General features: G+C 38.8%; 1 protein-coding gene across 1 annotated transcript in view; it reads right to left on the bottom strand.

Moving 5' to 3' along the window:
• Nucleotides 1–20,709, bottom strand: part of Camk4 (calcium/calmodulin dependent protein kinase IV) — a 220,829-nt gene that overhangs the window by 94,028 nt on the left and 106,092 nt on the right. Inside the window, exon 2 of the mRNA XM_027400689.2 lies at nucleotides 6,881–6,959. Within this exon, the coding sequence (XP_027256490.1) occupies nucleotides 6,881–6,959 (79 nt within the window). The remainder of the gene's footprint in view (nucleotides 1–6,880; nucleotides 6,960–20,709) is intronic.

A 20,709-nucleotide genomic window follows, 5' to 3' on the forward strand; every position in this document is an offset into this window, starting at 1 on the left:
GCAGCTAATGTCTGCTAGTTGGCTAAGGTTCATCACTTAGTAAAGAAATACAGCACATCTAGATTCAAAGAGAGTTCTGTACATAAAGGTCTCGTGTTCTTTCTAAAGGAATTTGAGTGAATAGTGACACAAAAAGTTAACAGTTACAGATATAAAGAGGGCTAGGCTGGAGAATAGGGTGACACCTGGTGAATGCCCAGAACATGTACGAAATGCAATGCTAGGCCTGTGCACTTACATACATGCTATTTAAAGCAACCCTGCTTGGAAACTGAAATGGTATTACCACTAAGAACTGAGAAGGTTGCAAACCTCTTCTGGTAGAGATGTCATGGATATTCATCAAAACAGTATTTGGAAGGAAGCCTGTGTTCAGTCTGCAATGGAACCTAGAGCATTCCTCCACATCTCCTTGCTACATCACAACCATCTGCTCTAATTCTGTCTCATAAGCATGAGAAGAAAATTAAAGTTTTTAAGTAACTTAGAGTGATCAGCAGATCATAGTTCATAGCTTTCCCCTGAAGAGTATAAAATGTTATGAAAAAAATACGAAACTTGGCAGCAATTACTTCACTATATTACTCAAAGAAAATATTCCCAAAAAATATACTTTTGCCATAATCACTAAGATGACAACACTAGGGCCTGAAAATACTGCAGCATTGTGGGTGCTGGCACACCACCCCAAAGTACAAATCAGAAAAGAGCTTTATGGTGGAAATTCCTTATCTAGGTATCACAAGTATACATTTCCCTAAATAAAATGTCATAAAATCATTTACTGCATGCCACATTAAATGTTATTGATCAGAACAGTAAAATCAATACCCATCTGTGGTGGTCTGAATAAAAATGGCCGCCATGGGCCCATAGGGAGTGGCACTATTAGGAGGTGTGGCCTTGCTGGAGTAGGTGTGTCTTTATTAGAGGAAATATGTCACCAGGGGGTGAGCTTTATGGTCTCAGAAGCTCAAGCCAGGCCCAGTGGCTCTCTTGCTCTTCCTGCTGCCTGCCAATCCAGATGTAGAACTCTCAGTCACCTCTCCAGCACCATGTCTGTCTGTGTGCCACATGTTCAAAAGCATGATGATAATGGACTAAACATCTGAACTGTAAGACACACCTAATTAAATGTTCCTTTATAAGAGTTGCTGTGGTCATTTACAGCAATAAACCCCAATTAAGACACCATTTTTGTAACAGTGCTAAATGTACCCCAAAAGTTATACAATCAGTTTTATCCATACAAAATACACAGCATGGACAGGCATAGTGGTACATGCCTTTAATCCCAGCACTCTGGAGGCAGAGCGAGGCCAGTCCCTAGGAGTTCAAAGCCTGCCTGATCTATATAGGCAGTTCAGGATTGCCACAGCTACACAGTGAGACCCTCTCCCCAAACAAACAGACAAACATACACAGAATCAGTCAGGTACCGTGCATCACTCAATTTCAAATAAAGCTAGAGAGAATGTTGGAACTGCGTATCACTAACTTCTATTATGATAAAATATCTTTGTGGATTCCCTCCAGTAAACTCTTTAAAATTGTGTGCATTATTTACGACATGCTTGTTGTGTACTGGAAAATATTTTCTATGAGCAACCTCACTTCAGTCTCCACTAGATTACTGGGAGCTAGGTGTTCTTCAACTAATGTGACAGCTGAAAGAGAGACTGAGCAATGGTCTGTAATATGTACATGTATAATATGTACTCACACAGACAGTGAGCAGTGGAAGTGATCAAACACCGTGATTCTATCTCTGGAGTCTATGATGGGATACCACATGTGCACAACTGTTTTTGATGAGAGTTAACACACCCATGCATTCCAAATGCCATACCAAAACAAGCCCTCAGACTTAATACTGGCTATTTAATAAAAGAATGGATTTTACAGTTAGAAGAGTATAACCTTCTCAGGTGTTGAGCCACACAGCTGGAGATTTTATCTGATTTCTGAAACTTTTCTAACAGTCTCTAAATTTCCAGAGGGTATAAATCATCAGAGAACATAAATTTCTTAAATATCAAGCTATTTATTTTGAAAACAAGCTATATTTACAGAGTCATATAGATTCTGAGGTATATTTTTTAAAGGATAAAAGGTGACTTCCATCTACATGGATTGCTCCTAAAACACAACCCCATTGTCCCTGTGCCATTATTTGAAAGTGGAGATTCCATTAATCTAGCAAAATTCAGTCCATGATGAATATGTTAAGCTTAATATGTTCAAATTTTGCTACTTGAATTAATATCTTTGCTTTCATACAGTCTTGAGTGTGAGTTTGTTGTTGTTGAAAAGTATATTTACTTATTTATTTGGCAGACACAGAGAGAAGGACATCCACTGCCAGCAAGTAATTCACTGTTCATATTTGATTTATGACTTAGAAAGTCCATAAATAAAAAACTCAGTGGCAACTGCAAGCCAGTTAGTTCTAATGTTTGAGATAATGTGCTATTTATGAGGAACAAAGTGGTATTTTCAGTGAGTCTAATACTGCTTAATAAAAAGGTTAAAAACTAGGTCAAACCCATGCAGAAGGGGGGATAAGAGTCAAACCTACTGAGTAGACTTACCACCACAGTAGTGTTTAGTACTCAGTGTGTGTGGGATGGGGGTAATAAAAATGGAACAGAAAAATACTCCAACCCCTTTTCTTCCCTTGTTTATTCTGACTGTTTATGTTTTAACCCCATCATGAGACAAATGGCTGTTAATACAGGAAGTGCCCAAGTGGTTTTCAATATGCAAAACATTCAATGGTGCTTGTCTCCAAAAAAGCACCATTCATCATGAGAATGAACGCTCATGTCTACTGAACTTTTGACACACCATCATGAATACTATTATTGTGCCCTACATCCAATAATTGTTGATGTTTGCCATATTTTCTTTCTTCTCTGTTCCCATACATATACACATAAACTCACATGCCTTTTTGTTGTTAAACAGGCTACATAAATTAAAGTTATTATGACACTAGTAAATGTGTAGTCTAATGTATTTTAATTCTTTGAAATTTAGTTATGTACATAGAAAATACATGGTGCTACAGACATATACAAATGTATGTTAATTTAAAAGATTTCTTAACATAATTACATGTTAATTTCCCAAAAGGATATTTTACTAGGAAAAATATCCACTTGTCTAAACATGAGAGTTTACTGTGTGCTTATTGTCAATTCTAACTCTGTTTTGTTTGGATTATCAGCAGCATTGAAATTTTCCCTAAGAGTCAAGGCTTTAGTATATATTCCTCTGGGAGAACCAAGCATTTGGCTATCACCCAAAGATTTGAGTGTGGGACAGATTCTCAATGATGATTAAAGCTTTTGAATAGGAAATAATTTTCTTATGGATAGTATAAAATAATTCCAAAAATATTAAGGTATGAGACAGAAACTTGGTATTGTTATAAAATGATTTAAGGTGAATTCCAATAAAAATGTTTAAACAGATCCTGAGAAACATAATTATTATTATTAAACAATTAACTCTAAAAGGAGATAACATTTTACTTAGCATGTTTTTATAGCAAGTTAATAACTTACAGATACTAAGTTAATGACTTAGAACAGTGGTTCTAAACCTTCCTAATGGTTCAACCCTTTAATACAGTTCCTCATGTTGTGGTAACCACAACCATAAAATTATTTCATTGTTGCTTCATAACTGAATTTTGCTACTGTTATGAATCATAATGTAAATGTCTGTGTTTTCCAATGGTCTTAGACAATCCCTGTGAAAAAGGCATTCTACCCTCAAATGGGTAGAATGTTTGAGAACCACTGACTTAGAAGCTAGGTAAATTTCTTTGTATTTATTTGCATTTTAATATGAAATATATTCATCATCACCTACAATATTAGATAGGCTAGTTTGAAACTAACCTTATCCTATCTGATAATATGATGGGCAGAATTGTGTTATCACAGATACAATTAGTTATATATAACAGATATAAAAGTCATTGCAACACAACAGCACTGGTATTCCTACAAGATGAGTGACACTGTACCACACACCTTACCAGGGAAAGACTATATGGAGAAATATAGGAAAAGTCAGCCATTTTGCAACAGAGGCAGAAACTGGAGGGATGATCTACAAGTCAAAGCACACCAAGGATGGGTTACTGTCACCTGAAGCCTGAAACATGGAGAAGATTCTCTCTCAGGGCCTCAGAGAAAACTGTCTCTGACAATGCTGGCTTTGGAAATCTAGTTTCCAGGACTGAAGAAAATAAATGTATATTCTTTTAAGCCACCAAATTTTCGTAGTTGTTTTGCTATTTCTGTTAATTTATCATGCAATGATGGGTGGATGGGTGGATGGATGGATGGATGGATGGATGGATGGATGGATGGATGGATGGATGGATGGTTAGATGGATGATGGATGGAGATAGATAGATGACAGATGGATATAGATGATAGACAGACAGACAGACAGACAGACAGACAGACAGACAGATGATACATACATATATCAATGGATGGATGATAGGTAGTATGTAGATAGGAAGATAGATAAATAATACATAGTTTTAGTCAGACTAAATTCAAAGCCTCTTAAGTTTATGCTTAATCATTAAATGGGAATATTAGGAAGTGCTCAATAAGGTTGTATGTAGACCCATAGTTGTTACCTCAATAACACAGAACTCTAGGTCAGAAATGGTTTAATTGAGGCAATTTTATGTGGCCTGACATGAGAGATTATATAAATAAGTCAACCTTTCTGAACACCCCAATCTTTTTTGTCCTCAGGTACAAAACCTCTGCTGAATGCTATAAGGAAATATTTCCTCTTAATTGCTTTGCTCTGTAAACAGATTCATAGCACCCATCCCTTTCCTCAGGAAGGGAAGTTTCTATCTCCATGACCTATATGAAATTAAATGCTGGAGGCAATTTGCTCTTTGTGGCTTTGCCTGCTATTTCTCTCATTTACATATCCCCAAGCATGGTTTATTCTAAAAGACAAAGCTGGGAACCCCATCTAATTCACATCCAGAGCCAAGGTTCCTCCAGGGCTTTTTCTCTCGTTCCATTTGGCACAGCAGTAACTAACCGTGTTTGACATCATCTGCCTTCCAGCTCCACCTGACACTTGGTTCCCATCCACATGCTCTCTGGTGGCTTTAAGGAAATTCCCCCCATCTCTTAGATGTCACTCAGTGTGTAGCCCACTCTGGCCTAGAACCTGCAACCCTCTGTACATCAAGTGTCAAGATGCACCACCATGTCCAGCTTCACACAAATCATTTTTAAATGGTTGTTTCCTAGAATTTTATGTTATCTGTACCTTTTCAAAGTTTCCTCAATTGTGAAAATAAGAAAAGGGAAACAACATGCCAATTTACTAATTTTTTTTGTTGTTCTTTCAAGACAGGGTTTCTCTGTGTAGCTTTGGAGCCTATCTTGGCACTGGCTCTGGAGACCAGGCTGGCCTCGAACTCACAGAGATCCGCCTGCCTCTGCCTCCCGAGGGCTGGGATTAAAGGCGTGGGCCCAGCTCAATTTACTAATATTTTTAACCAATAAGAAAATACATAGCCACCAATTCTAAATATAACATGTAAGTTTACTACTAAAACCACCTGATTCATTTTCTTAAAATAGGATATTTAATAGGAAATTATATTTCAAAAAATTTTAAATAATACTTAGCTTGGGAAAGTTTATGGTACAGAAATTGGTATGTAAAAAGTTACAAACATTCAATAAAATATTCCTGTACATTTAGGATTGACTTAAGAAATTTTTATATCAGTTAGAAAACTTAATGTATGACATTATTATGTGTTAATTGACACTTAAATTGCTATCTACTCTGATTTAACTGTGGGATTTTTTTTTTTTGCTATAGCTTAGAATTCCAACAGACTGTTTAAAAGTGTCATTTTGTCTCTAGTTGGCTAAAATCCTGTGCTGTTAAGTTCTTCATCACATGAAACTGTAAGATTTCCCTGTGCTAGACAACACATCAACAGCTGGTGAAAACAAGCTGCCCTTAGGGCATTGGAGCCTCCTTTGGCCTGCAAAAGGCTATCACTTGCCACTGAAACGTCTGACACATCTCTCTTTGGGACACTTTACAACTAGGTTTTCAGAAATCCAAGCACTTCCCATATCTGTTCACATAAAATTTGACAAGGGAACACTATGCCCTAAAGTATGTCTTGTCTTTTTGTAGTTTTATGTGCAGAATCTAGCTCCTAAACAGAAAAGACCAGAAAGGGCCATACTGCTGAAGGAGTATCACAGAAGGACACCACCCAAGATGTGAACTCACAGGCGTCCAGGCTTCTCATGATCGTTACAAGGAAGCCTTAGACACGGACACTTGTCTAGCTCGCTTACAAGCTTAGGCAAATGAAGTGAAACTCTGGAACAAAAACTTACTTTCTTGTCCAAATTTGAAGGTCTAGCCTAAGAAGCAGTAACATTTGTCCAGTCAAACATCTCTAAAACACAACCAAGCTTAGAAAACCTTAGAAAGGTAGATTAGAAGCAGAAGATTCCTTTCAAAATACAGACATTTAAGTTTCATTTCATCTTCTTTTAAGTCACAGGCTACTCTAGCATATTAAAATGCTGGCTTGTAATCTGACTCCATAAATATGGACATAGATCCATGGGCACAGCTCACATACAAAGCACTTAACTCCCTGCTCTAACGGTTTTCCTTTCTTTCCATCCTTCTCTCCACAAATCACACCCAGTTTAAGACCCAGCGACTTTCTCCTGTGGCTTCCATCAGACAACAATTGGCTTCTTCATGACCACTTTAACTTTTGAGTCTGATTTCTCGCTTCTCGGTCTCCCAGAGATACTATTATATAACAAAATGAACTTACTGTTTTCTTTAACACTTTGAGGGCATAGGGCTTCTGGGTCCCCTTCTGTTTGCATCTGTACACAATGGATGTAGCACCCCTTGAGGGGGAAAAAGACAAAAAGAAAACGTTATGCTGTGGACATGACTTAAAGAGGAAATCTTGAAAGTGTCTGTTGCAGACATGCTCATGACTACCAAAAGCCCTAGATCCTGGCCCAAGATGGCAAGAGTCTTTTCTTCACAACTGAAATTTCTCAGAAAATTCTAGGATTTTTACTGGCTTTGCTTCCTGATGCCAAGGAGCACATCCAGGGTCATTGCATTTGATGAGCTGTTGAGAAAATCAACTCTTCAGAAAATAACATTTTTCAAGGACAGCCAAGCATTGGAGTCATAGGATCCCTAAAGATACATGTTTGGAGTGAGAAAGCCCAGAAAGCTTCAGGGAGAGGGTTCTGAGTTCAGCATTCTCATTGTGACTGAACAGCGTGCACTTCTTTGCATTGGTAGGAGCTAGAAGTGAGCCCCCCCTTTTGTGATCTGCTGAGGAGAACAAAATAAGTTGATTCCTTGGCTTTTTTCCATGTGTGTGTGGTGTTAGATGAGAGTTCTTCACAAAGAACAGCATGGTCTGCATGCTGCCATGCCACAAACAAAGCAAGACAGTAAGAAAACAGAGACATGAAGGGAACTACAGGCCACACTCAGTTTAAGTTTCAACTTTGAGAAAGAACTTTCAGAAATGCATTAGAGTAAGATAGGTTTGAATTAGGCCTTTTAGACCCTGAAGACCAAGCATAAGAACTTCTGATGACATATTCAGTGCACAGTCCTGTAACTCTACAGGATTTGTAACCCTACAGAGAACTGTAACAATCAGACACATGCCAGGGACCTGAGTAAAATAAACTTTCAATGGCTAGAAGTCAGGCCTGATGCACCACAGTTGTTACATTCAGGAAAGTCTTACTACATTTTTAAAACATGTTAAGAGACCATATATACACATAAGGAGTTCTAGAGGTGAAATAAGTGAAGGTAAAAAGAAACTTGGTATACGATGTATTAGGTAGTATATGATTTAAAGGTAGACCCTAATTAAAGATATATGCTATATAATTTAGATGAATGACTAAAATATTTAAATGTAAATCTATAATTCAAGAATAAAGTTAAATGTAAAACTCAAATTTATGTGCAAAGGAAGGAAAAAACCCAAGGAACTCAACAAGTAAAATAGCTATAATGTAGAGGGTTGAAATACAATAGTAATAATTACAATAAATTTAAACTTTTTATAACAATTAAAACTTAAACATCATTCATTATATTGGATCATAACACCAGGACTAAACAGCATACTGTAAACAAAACCTATTTATGTATAAAGGCAAACGTAGGTTAAAAACAAAGTGACCAATACATGCAGAACTTTAACAAAAGAAAACAGTTATATTAATATCAAAGTAAATCTTAGAAAATCCACAGGGGAATAGTATTAAGTTTTGAAAGGCAAGATTCCCCAAATTAAAACAATATGCATGAATGTGCATGCATCTAGCAACACATCTCTAAGATACATAAAGTTCATGCATAGAGCCGGAAGGAGTAAGAATATCCATAAATGTTATTAGTATAAAGACAGTAGAGAAAGAATCTTCCTCCCAAGAAGTGATGCTCATGAAAAAACAATGGAAAGGGAGAAAACATTTATAAAGCATATCTGCTAAGAGGTAAATATCCAAAAATATGTAAGGGATTCAAACAACTCGATATTAGGAAAACAAATACACAGATTCAAACACTGGAAAGGGAGTAGACATTTCTTAAAAGGCAGACATGCTGATGCTCAGCTACTGTAGATACTACACACCACTAATCCTCAGAAATATCAAAATCAAACAAACATGGGATGTCAGGTGCTACCTACTAAGATGACTTTTACCAAAACTATGAATTAAATCAAGTATTTCTGAGGATGTACAAGATGATTTGTGCATACTGCTAGTGGAGATGAACACAGCCACTGGTTTAGAAACAAAAAAGCCATGAAGTGTCCTTTAAAACTTCAAACATACTACTTTCCTATGATTCAACAGTTCAAGACTAAGTATATTACCGAAATAAAAGTAAATAAGTATGTCAAAGAGCTTTGCAATCTCCTACATTGACTGCAGCATCGTTAATAATAATGAAGACATAAAATCCATCTGTGTCCACCCTGACAAGAATGTGATAGACATATACATTATGAAATACAATCAAACATTTGAAAACAAGAAAATTTTGTCATTTTCCAGGAACACAGATAAACCTGGAAGATCACATTAAATGAAATAAAGCCCAGCCCAGAATGACAAATATGAATGATCTCAATTCTATGCCAAGTCTAGAAAAAAAATAAACTCATAGAAACAGAAGAGAAAACCACTTTCACTTCCCCAGTGCTGGGATTAAAGGCTTGTGCCACCATGCCAGGCTTCTGTTCTGTTCCACACTGTGAGTTTGGGGTCAGCCTGATCTCCATAGTGTTCTCAGGACACCTAGGGCTATAGAGTGAAAACTTGTCTCAAAAAATAATAATCAGAAAATAGAAACAGAATAGAACGGTAATTACCAGATTTCTGGGGTGCAGTGACTGGGAAGTGTGGCTCAAAGGACACATGACAGTGCACTAAGACAGTGAATTTCAAACACCATGATGCATGGTGCAGCATGAAGATATAGTTTTTTTTAAATTTTCAAATATAAATAAAATTTGAACATATACATTACCAGGGGCAAAATATTAAGGACATATAGGAACATGGAGAGACCCTGAGAATCATTAGTCATTGGAGAAATGCAAGTTATTAGATCAAGGATACGAAAACCATACAACTATTGGAAGGCCTTTTTAATAGCATGATCAGCTTATGTGAAGAATCTGGCATGTCCTTACACACATAGAATCACTGACTAGTTTAGGATTGGAAGAGGGGGAAATGGAGACTGCTAATGGGCAGAGTGAGTGTCTCTTTAAAAATAAAATATTTGTATCACAAATTTCATTTCTAAAGGTATTACAGGTGGTGATCATTTCTGAACTACTTACTATATTACAAACCAAGGAGAGAATAAGGGGAAAATCAGTGAACTGACCTCATCTCTACTGTCTGTCACCCACCAGTTGTGTTAAAAGGTATATGCTTGGGGCTGGAGAGATGAGACTGATGTCTACTTTTTATGCCATCCTAGAGCCCTCATCCAGTGGCTGATGGAAGCAGAGGCAGACATCCACAGATATACACTGAACTGAACTCTGCAAGTAGGTTCCAGAGAGGGAGGAATAAGATCAAAGGGGTCAGGACCAGGCTGGTGAAACCAACAGAATCAGCTGGCCTGAACAAGGGGGAGCACATGGACCCCAGACTGCTGTCTTGGAGGTCAGCACAGGACTAAACCAGACCCCTGAACATGGATGCCAATGAGGAGGCCTCCACACTCTAGGGGGCCCATGGTAGTGGATTAGTATTTTTCCCTGGTGTAAGAAGGGACTTTGAGAGTCCATCCCACATGAAGGGATGCACTCTGAGCCTGGACACATGGGGAAAGGCCTAGGCCTGGTCTAGGATAATTCGGTGGACTTTGAGGAGCCCCATTGAGGGCCCTACCCTGCCTGGGAAGTGGAGGGTGGATGGGGTGAGGGGTAGGTGGGGGGATGGGGGAAGGGCTGGAGGGGGAGAGGAGGGAGAAGGGACTGGCATGTGAAGCAAGCTTGTTCCGAATTTGGACTAATAAAACAATTTTTTAAATTAAAATAAAATATTTGTATTAATCCTTTGAGTATTTTGTACAAAGATGCAATGTACTGTGGTCATATTCACCCCAACTTCTCCCTATGACTGCACCTAGATTGACCTCTAACCAAGTGCTCATCCCAAACTGTGTTCATGTTTTCTCTCTCCCTACCCCACCCCCATAACCCTCTGAGTCCAATTTGTTCCGCCCATGTACTCACATGCCCAGGGCCATCCTACAGGACCTAACAGGGGCCACAGCCTTAAAGAAAACCAACTTTCCCTCCCCTAGAAACCATCAGCTCTGCACTGAGGGTCAGGGGAAGGTCCCCTGAGGGGGTCTGTTCTAGAAGATCCACTGGTTGTTTCAATGCTTTAAAGACAAGTCCCTTTTAAGTCAGTTTTTATTAATGAAGTCTCATTGGGTGTGGTAGTTTGAATGAAAATCATCCCCAAAGGCTCAGAGGGAGAGGTAGTATCAGAAAAAGTTAGGACTTGTGGCCTTGCTGGAGTAGGTTTGGCCTTATTGGAGGAAGTGTACTCCTGGGGGTGGGCTTTGAGGCTTCAGAAGCTCAAGTCAGGCCCACTGGCTCTCTCTTTCAGCAGCCTGCTGATCCAGACATCCAGATGTACAACTCTTGGCTCCTTTTCCAGCACCATGTCTACCTGCATGCCACCATGCTTCCCACTATGAAAATAGTGGACTAAACCTCTGAACCTGTAACCAGCCCCAATTATAAGAGTTGGTGTGGTCATGGTATCTCTTCACAGAAATAGAAACCCTAAGACTATGGGTACATTAACCATACTTCAGGGCAAGCGCCATGCCCAGGAGTAGCTGGCCAACACATAACAAACTCAATGGTATTTTTTGAAGGCTCTGTTTGATTTTGATTTGTTATTGGCATTTTTTGTCTTATTAATCTTTTGTTTATTTTAATGTTTGTGTGTTCTGTGGGGCTATTTTTGTATGTTTCTTGTTTATGTTATTTTGTTTTGTATTCATTTTTGTCTTTGTTCTGTATGTGTTTCTTTTGTTTGTTTGTGGATTCTTTTTTTTTCTTTTATTGAAAACAGATTTTTTCATACAATATATTCTGTTATATTCTGTTCGTGGGTTGCCCTCCCCCAACTCCTCCAAGATTTCCCCTACCTTGCCTCCCATGGGAATACACACACCCTTTCTGTCTCTCATTAGAAAATAGGCATCTATGAAGATTTTTTCCCATTCTGTGGGTGGTTGTTTTGTCTTACTGACTGTGTCCTTTGCCTTGAAGAAGCTTCTCATTTTCAGGAGGTCCCATTTATTAATTGCAGACCTCAATGTCTGTCCCACATCTGACAGAGGGCTGGTTTCCAAAATATATAAGGAGCTCAAGAAGCTAGCCACCAAAACACCAAACAATGAAATTAAAAAGTGGGGTGCAGAACTAAATAGAGAATTCTCAACAGAGGAATCTGAAATGGCTGAAAGACACTTAAGAAAGTGCTCAAAATCCTTGACCATCAGAGGAATGCAACTCAAAACAACTCTGAGATACCACCTCACAGCTGTCAGAATGGCTAAAAACAAAAATACCAATGACAATCTATGCTGGAGAGAATGTGGAGAAAAAGGAACACTCCTCCATTGCTGGTGGGAGTGCGAACTTGTAAGACCATTCTAGAAATCAGTATGGCAGTTGCTCAGAAAAATGGGAATCAATCTACCTCAAGATCCAGCCATTCCTCTCTTGGGTATATACCCAAATAGTGCATGTTCATACAACAAGGACATATGTTCAACCATGTTCATAGCAGCATTATTTGTAATAGCCAGAACCTGGAAACAACCTAGATGCCCCTCAACTGAAGAATGGATAGAGAAAATGTGGCACATTTATACAATGGAGTACTACTCAGCAGAAAAAAAGCAATGGAATCTTGAAATTCACAGGCAAATGGATGGAACTAGAAGAAACCATCCTGAGTGAAGTAACCCAGTCACAAAAAAGACAAACATGGTATGTACTCATTGATATATGAATTTTAGACATAGAGCAAAGGATTACCAGCCTATAATCCTCTTCACCAAGGAAACTAGGAAACATGAAGGAATCTAAGGGATAAATGGGCCCCAGGAATGGGAAGTGGCATGAACTCCTGAGCTAGCTGGGAGCATGAGAGTAGGGGAGACGGAGCTGCCACAATAAGAGCAGGAGAAGAGGAGTGGAGGAGAGGAATTGGAGGAGCAGAAATATTGAATCAGGGGAAGAATAGAGGAGAGAGAGCAGGATGAGAGATACCATATTAGAGGGAGCCACTATAGGTCCGAGAAGAGATCTGGAACTAGGGAGATCTCCAGAGACCTACAAGGATGACACGATCTGACAATCCAGGCCATGGTGGAGAGGATAACCTAAAAGCCCTTCCCCTAAAATGAGATTGATAACTACTCTTTATGCCATCCTAGAGCCCTCATCCAGTGTCTGACGGAAGCAGAGACAGACATCCACAGATACACACTGAGCTGAAATCGGGAATTTAGTTGAAGAGAGGGAGCAATGAAGATCGAAGGGGTCTGTACCTGGTTGGAGAAACCCACAGAAACAGTTGGCCTGAACAAGGGGGAGCACATCGACCCCAGATGTTGTCTGGGAGGCCAGTACAAGACTGATCCAGCCCCCTGAACATGGATGTCAATAAGGAGGCCTCTGCACTCCAGGGAGCCTCTGGTAGTGGATTAGTATTTTTTCCTGGTGCAAGAAGGGACTTTGAGAGCCCATCCCACGTGAAGGGTTGTCCCACATGGGGAGGTCCCAGGCCCAGGACAGGAAGATTTGGTGGACTTTGCAGAGCCCCCCCACCCCCGTTGAGGGCCCTACCCTGCCTGGTGAGTGGAGGGTGGATGAAGTGGAGAGTAGGTAGGGGGTGGGGGAGGAGGGATGGGGGTGAGGGGTGGGAGAGGGAGAAGGGACTTACATGTGAAACAAGCTTGTTCCCTAACTTGAACTAATAAAAAAATTTACAAAAAGAAAATAGGCATCTAGCAAGGCAGTGGTGGCCCATTCTTTTAATCCCAGCACTTGGGAGGCAGAGGCAGGAGGACCTCTGTGAGTTCAAGGCCATCTGGGTCTACAGAGTGAGTTCCAGGGCAGCCAGGACTGTTTCACAGTGAAACTCTGTCTCGAGAAACAACAAAATGATAGATAGGTATATAGATACATACATACATACATACATACATACATACATACATACATACATACACACACACACACACACACACACACACACACACACACACACACACATGAAAAGAAAAGAATCATCTAAAGAATAATAACATAAGATAACAGGAAAATAAGCTGGACTAGGACAAAACAAGAAAGGGGGTCAAAGAAAAAGCAGAAAATATGTATGTAGATGCAGAGACATGCATGTTCATATGCATTGGAATTCCCTAAAAACACAAAAAAGAAGTCATAATGAATAGGCAAAGGACCTATAAGGTAGAAAAAAAATTAAGAAAAGGGAAAAATGCCCTGTCAAAATCTTGTAAGATAAAGAGTGTACAAAAATGACCTTCAGTTTGTTTTGTGTTGACCATATACTGGTGGGCACAGGGCCTGGCTCAATAGGACCGAAACATATATGAACTCACAGAGATTAAGGCAGCATGCAAAAGGCCTGTGTTATTCTGGACAAATGGAGTCCCAGAACTGAGAGGAAAAGTGGAAAAACCCCCATCCCTAACCCAGCATCTATGTCCAATTGATAACCACTCTCAAATGAAAACCCAATTCTCTCCAATGGAGTCTCACTGGGGATACACACCCCCATACCCTCACACCCATTCCTGCTCAAGCTAGCCTATCTTACTGCTTTCATTTTTACCTACAATTTACTACATTCCTTCTTTGGCATAAAGGCCCCTTTCTAGTTTCCTGGCTTCCACTTGTGCTCCAAGTTAAACACACAACATAGTTGAAACCAGGATCTGCATATGAGAAAGAATATGTGGTATCTCTGGCTTCAGCTATGTCTCGCTCAGTGTAAATATTTTTCCAGGAACATCTACTTACCTGCAAATTTCATAACCGAACACATGTTTAACAAAAGAAAAGACAGGAACACCTAGGACTAAAGGAGTAAGCAGGAATGGGGACTGGGAAATGAGGGGAATCAGCTGGAACTAAGGCTCTAGTAAAATGCCTTACACAAACCCCTACTTAGTAATTTAAAAACACAGTGTAGAAGAGTTCCTATAAGAATGCCCTGCACACGTGCACAATGTTGGTCCTAGAAGGCATGAGTTATTAAACGAAAATCACAGTATGAGGTATAGGACACTTCCCTACAAATTCTGTCACTGTTGTATAAACCACAGGACTCTCCAAAATGACACATCCCATTGGCACTGTCCTTGACCTCTGTGGTGGTTTGAATGAGAATGGACCCCAAGGCTCAGATCTGAATACTCAGCTCTTATTTGTGGAACTTTGGGAAGGAATGGGTGTGGCCTGGGAAGGAACAGGTATGGCCTGGGAAGGAATAGGTGTGACCTGGGAAGGAATAAGTGTGGCCTTGTTGGAGGAGGCAGCACAGCGGAAGTGGAGCTATACTTGGTGACTTCCCCAGTTCTCCTAACCTTTATGTGACTTGAGAAGAGTCAGCTTAGGGCCTGTAAGATGGCTTAGCAGGTAAAGGCACTTGCCACAGGATGGGACCACCTGAGTTCAGCACCAGAAAACCACGTAGTGGAAGAAGAGAACTTTCTACCTCCAGTTGTCCTCTGAATTCCACATGTGCACAGTGTGTGTGCTCCCCAACACACACACACACACACACACACACACACACACACACACACACACACACACACACACACACACAGTGTGCATGCACACCACACATACATACATACTACACACATACATCCACACATATTCACATACCACAGACACACCACACACAGTGTCAATTTAAGTAGCCTTCTTTAATAATGCATCTAATATAAAACTAATGAAAAGGATAGGACTGTCAGTCATGGAGGAGAAATGAAGTATAATGCAGAGTAACACGCTGTTTTCAACTTTGATTGACAGTTCTTATAACCACAGCTTTGTTTCTAGACCTTTTTTTCAGAGAAGAGTGTTTCAGGGAAGCTATTTCCTACAAGAACATATACATGATGAAAGTAAAACAGTAAATAAATAAAAATTGAATGCAAAAACAAAGTTAAAATGCTGTTAAATGCTTAACTATGATTAATATTGTAACATAATGATACCCATTAAGTACTACATTTAGTAAAAGTTAAGCATCTTTGGTTCCATAACCACACTTCTACCTTTCAAAGAAAAGTAAAACTCTAGTAATCTGTAAAGCCCTATATCCTTAGCAAAAACAAATTCCCACATCTAGAAAGCATATTAGACACAGGCAAAGTCAGGATCCAGGACCCAGAGTTGTCAATGGTAGCTCTGCGATACCGTAGTTTAGGGATTCCATGACTGAATTTCTGTTGCATTTCCAAGGATCATGACAAGGGAAGGTGCCAGGCTCTTTAGCAATCTTAATGATTACAAATATACTCCTAGGTCCTCCTAGCGAATGCTAATTCTGATCTATAAACTCCTGCAATGAGGGAATGACTTTATTGCTAACCTGGTTTAACATTGTGCAGTCTCATCTTAATTTTTTAAGGTATTGCAAGCATCCAGACTTCTGATTTACTACTTCCCTTTCAGATAAGATTTCACCTGTACCTGGTCCTTTGAAAGCAACTGGCTTTCAAGCTCTCAGACAGCAGGTGAACAGTTATCTCAAAATGCCAGGGTTTATTTGCAGGAAAAAAGAAAAACCATTTTTTTTTTATTTTAAACATGAAAAAAGTGGAAAGAACAAAGAAGTGGGACTAAGAAGGGAAAAGGAGAGGTGTCAAAAAAGAGATGGAAAGAGAATGCTTTCCCCCATGTATTTGTATGAGGAGCATGGAACGATGACTGACAGGATGAATACAGTAAGTAGCAAAGGACTTCAAATTGAAACATCTCCAAGTAAATATTCTAACTCCAACTCTTCCCTCATGTCCCTAAATTAGTCCAGATGTTCCTCAGAAGCTTTAGTAGAGCAATAAGGGGTGTATACATGTATATAATACATACTACATTGCATAATTAAATGTATTATATAGAGAGTACTGTCATTACACTATCATAATTTGTTCAACCTATTACAGGCTAGACTACTTACTCTTCATGTTCAATGAAAGGTATAGTGTTGCTTGTGTTTGTAACTTTTTAAACCTTGACATATGTGTGATGATAACCATTATATGAGATGAAACTCCAACCAACTACAAGTACTTCTTCCTAATACTCGTGGTTAAGAAAACCACAGTGAAAATAACAGCCAAGCCCAGGCTGTGGAAGGGTATTGGTTTTCATCAGTATTCCAGCACTTGAAAGAAACTCTTCCTGGATAATTTCTGGCCTCCTTAGTCACTTTATTAATGAATAGCTGTAAGTGAATAGACAAGAGCACTGAAGCACTTTTTGCTTGAATCACATGTCTGTGTCTTCAAATCTATAATCTCCTTATTTCCTTTGCATCTCAGGGATCATTGTACAGTTCTCTATGGAGGAATGAAACACTACTCAACACTACTCAATGTTTTCTTTTTAAAATTGTCAATGTCTTTTTAGATGTTATGTGTATATTTGCACATGTATGTACATGTGTGTACAACATATTCATGTGCCTGTGCATGGGAGTGTTTGCATGCACATGTGTGTACAAGGGTATACGTGTGTGTGTGTGTGTGTGTGTGTGTGTGTGTGTGTGTGTGTGTGTGTGTGTGTGTGTGTGTGTAGACCAGAGCTTGATGACAGGTGTTTTCCTCTTATGAGACGGGTCTCTTGCTGAACTTAGATCTCACTGCTTCAGCTAGACTGGTTCACCAGCAAGGCTCAGGAGTCCTCTGGCTTCTGCCCCCGCCCCCTCGCCCAGTGCTAGAAATACAGATCTATATGCTGGGCTCAGGTTTTTTCATGGGTTCTGGAAGACTAAACTTGGATCCTCATGTTTGCAGTGCAAACACTTTGCCAAATTAGTTGTATCCCAAGTCCATCAAGATTTTATGTTGAAATAATTTTTATATAAACATTAAAATAATAATCTATTTTTATATTCACACATTTAAACTAGTCATTTGATTTTGGCAAATAATCTACACTACATTTTGGAGAAATCAATGAAGTGTTATTTTTGCATAAATGAAGCTAGACTATTTTTTAATATTTTTTATTTATTATGTACACAGAGTTCTGACTGCGTGTATACCTGCATACCAGAAAAGGGTATCAGATCTCATTACAGATGGTTGTGAACCATCATGTGGTTGCTGGGAATTGAACTCAGGACCTCTGGAAGAGCAGTCAGTGCTCTTAACCTCTGAGACATCTCTCCAGTCCTAGCTAGACTATTTTAAATCGTCAACCTAGACTTAAAAGTTACTTATTATATATTTGTATCTTGAGATTTGGTTGTAGTATTTTAAAAGCTTTTGCCAAAAACTAATTTATATATTGAAATTGTTAAGGAGTTAACTCAATATGGTAAGAAAATTGAGAAATCAATGCTATTTAATACACTTTCATTTCCATGAATTATTGAGAACTAGCAACCTTTCAGTTAGTAACTTTTTCAATTTTTCATGCATTTTGGGTCCATTTTGGAGATCACTTTCTCTTACTTTTTTCATTTTTCTACCAGTTACTATAAGTGAAAATGGAATAGAATGAATATTACATGGTATATATTGGCAATTGGATTTTTAATCTTATCTTTGAACAAGATAGTCTTATTGGAAATTTTTAATTAATTCCTTTTTAAATTTACATTATATTGAATTTCACCTTCTCTATCTGTGTCATAACACAGCTCCTCAATTCTCTTTAAACACAGTGCTTCAAGGTATTATTCTTCCAGCATCAATGTCAAAAGAAAACAAAACACTATCCCTTAAATCGAGAAGGGATGAAAAAAACAATGCTCAAACAACTTACTTGCTGATCAGCAATTTCAATCTACAACTGAAATGGGTGGCTAGAATTGAGGTGGCTGTCACTTTCTGGAAGTGTTCCAGGTGAGTTAGGCATTACAGCCTCACAGCAAATCTCAAAAACTCCATGTCAGAGAACAATGCTGATACCCAAACCTTAGCACATTCCCAAACTCAAGGTTAGATGAGCTTGGCATCAGAGTGTTTCTGCAAATACACTCCCCCTTCTCAAGTTCTCATACATGCTGAAGCCTCCTGGGATCCTGTACCTCTTTTCATGGTAACTTGTGTGGTGTCTCTCCCTGACTCTTCCAGCTGCCTACCTGGTATCTTCCTTAGTTGTCATTTCATCCTAATGTCATCTTACTCCATACCCATGTCTCAAGGGTGTAATTCCTGACCCTGACTCTCCTTCAAGACTTTTTACTCTACCTGCTTCACTCCAGTCAGCAACGTAAGCCAATAATGGCTCCCAATTCCAAAACCCTTGCTTGACAGCTTACCAATCCAATCTCTCTAAGAAGTTTCCTGTCCACATCTGGTTACTGAAGTTCATCTCGATACCTGGATCCCTTCAAAAGACTTTTTTAGAGAAGACCCTTCTTATTGGAAAAAAAAGAAGTTACTGAAGACCTCATCCTTAGACAAAGTAAAAGCCTGAATGCTTTGAGATGAAAGTGCTGAATTTAAGGCACTAGAGAGAAAGCAGCCTTCAATCTGTTCTCCATCACAAAGGAGCATGTGGCAAAAGAGAACTTGTAGAATAAAGGACCATGACATTTTATAGGACCTTCACTTTGTTTCAAACCACTCAGTACCTCATATTGTTGGTCATACATAGCAGCTAATGGAACTTCTTGTGAGTAATTGTCTTCTTTCCCCCTAGACGTATGTGCATATGCATGAAGAATACCCGAAGTTGAATTCTTGGTCAAATGTTTAATGTCATACTACAGTATGAGACACCTACTACTGTTTCTTTCACCTCTACCCTCGATTCTCAATATTGTTTCCTCCCATTCAACACCATCTACTATAATGTATTTAATTTATATGCAATCCAACCTCCACATCTTTACTTAAGCTTATTAATAGTAATAAATAATATTCAACAGTTTGAAAAACATTTATCATCTGTTAAAGATGTGAGTTATGCAATCTCTAACTATACAATTTGCATTTTTAATGAAAATCACATGCAGAAATGTTTTAATTTAGTATTAATGTACATTTCATTGTTGTTAGTGAAAGAAGAAACCCCATTTTACTTATTTGGTGTGTCTTGAATAAACAATGAGATATTCATCTACTTCAAACATTCAGTGGATATATGTGTAACATTTTCTTCATAATTTAATTCTAACTTTCTAAGGAGAATACATTTTTTTCTTCTAGATAAGAGAAAGATTTTGATTTAGAACGCAACCTCCCAGTGTCAGGTAGACAATGAAATGCACAAGGCCAGCCCAAGCAACATAAAACCATTCACAGAAATCACTCTCTGAAACTTCATGCTTGCATTTCCAAATAGCACCAAGTATGAAATGCAATTATTTTCAAAGACTATAAAAGCTACTTCATTGTAGTTCATTCAATTTTTAAGGCTGGAGTTGTTAGAGTGTAAATATGATACTTTAATTCATGTGGAAATGAAAGTATTTTTCATATCTTCAGAAGCATCTGAAGTCACTGCTGAATCTCAAAATGGAGCTGATTTAATCCAACTAAAATGTTTCAGCCTTACCCAAATAAATAAAACTATAAAAACTAAAGGAGGCCGGTGAGGTGACTCAATAGCTAAGGTCACTTGCTGCCAAGCTTGATAGTCTGAGTTCAGTCCCCAGAACCAACAGGATGGATGACAAGAACCAGCTCCACATGTGTGCTGATGTGGGTTCTAACACACACCAACATTCATGTGCACACATATATACATAAATAAATGTGAAAAATGCATAACCATAGTACAGGGAATGTAAAGGAATACAAAGATGGCCCAGGCCCTTAATGGACTTAACTATA

Source organism: Cricetulus griseus, chromosome 2 (assembly GCF_003668045.3).
Source record: "Cricetulus griseus strain 17A/GY chromosome 2, alternate assembly CriGri-PICRH-1.0, whole genome shotgun sequence".
NCBI lineage: Eukaryota > Metazoa > Chordata > Mammalia > Rodentia > Cricetidae > Cricetulus > Cricetulus griseus.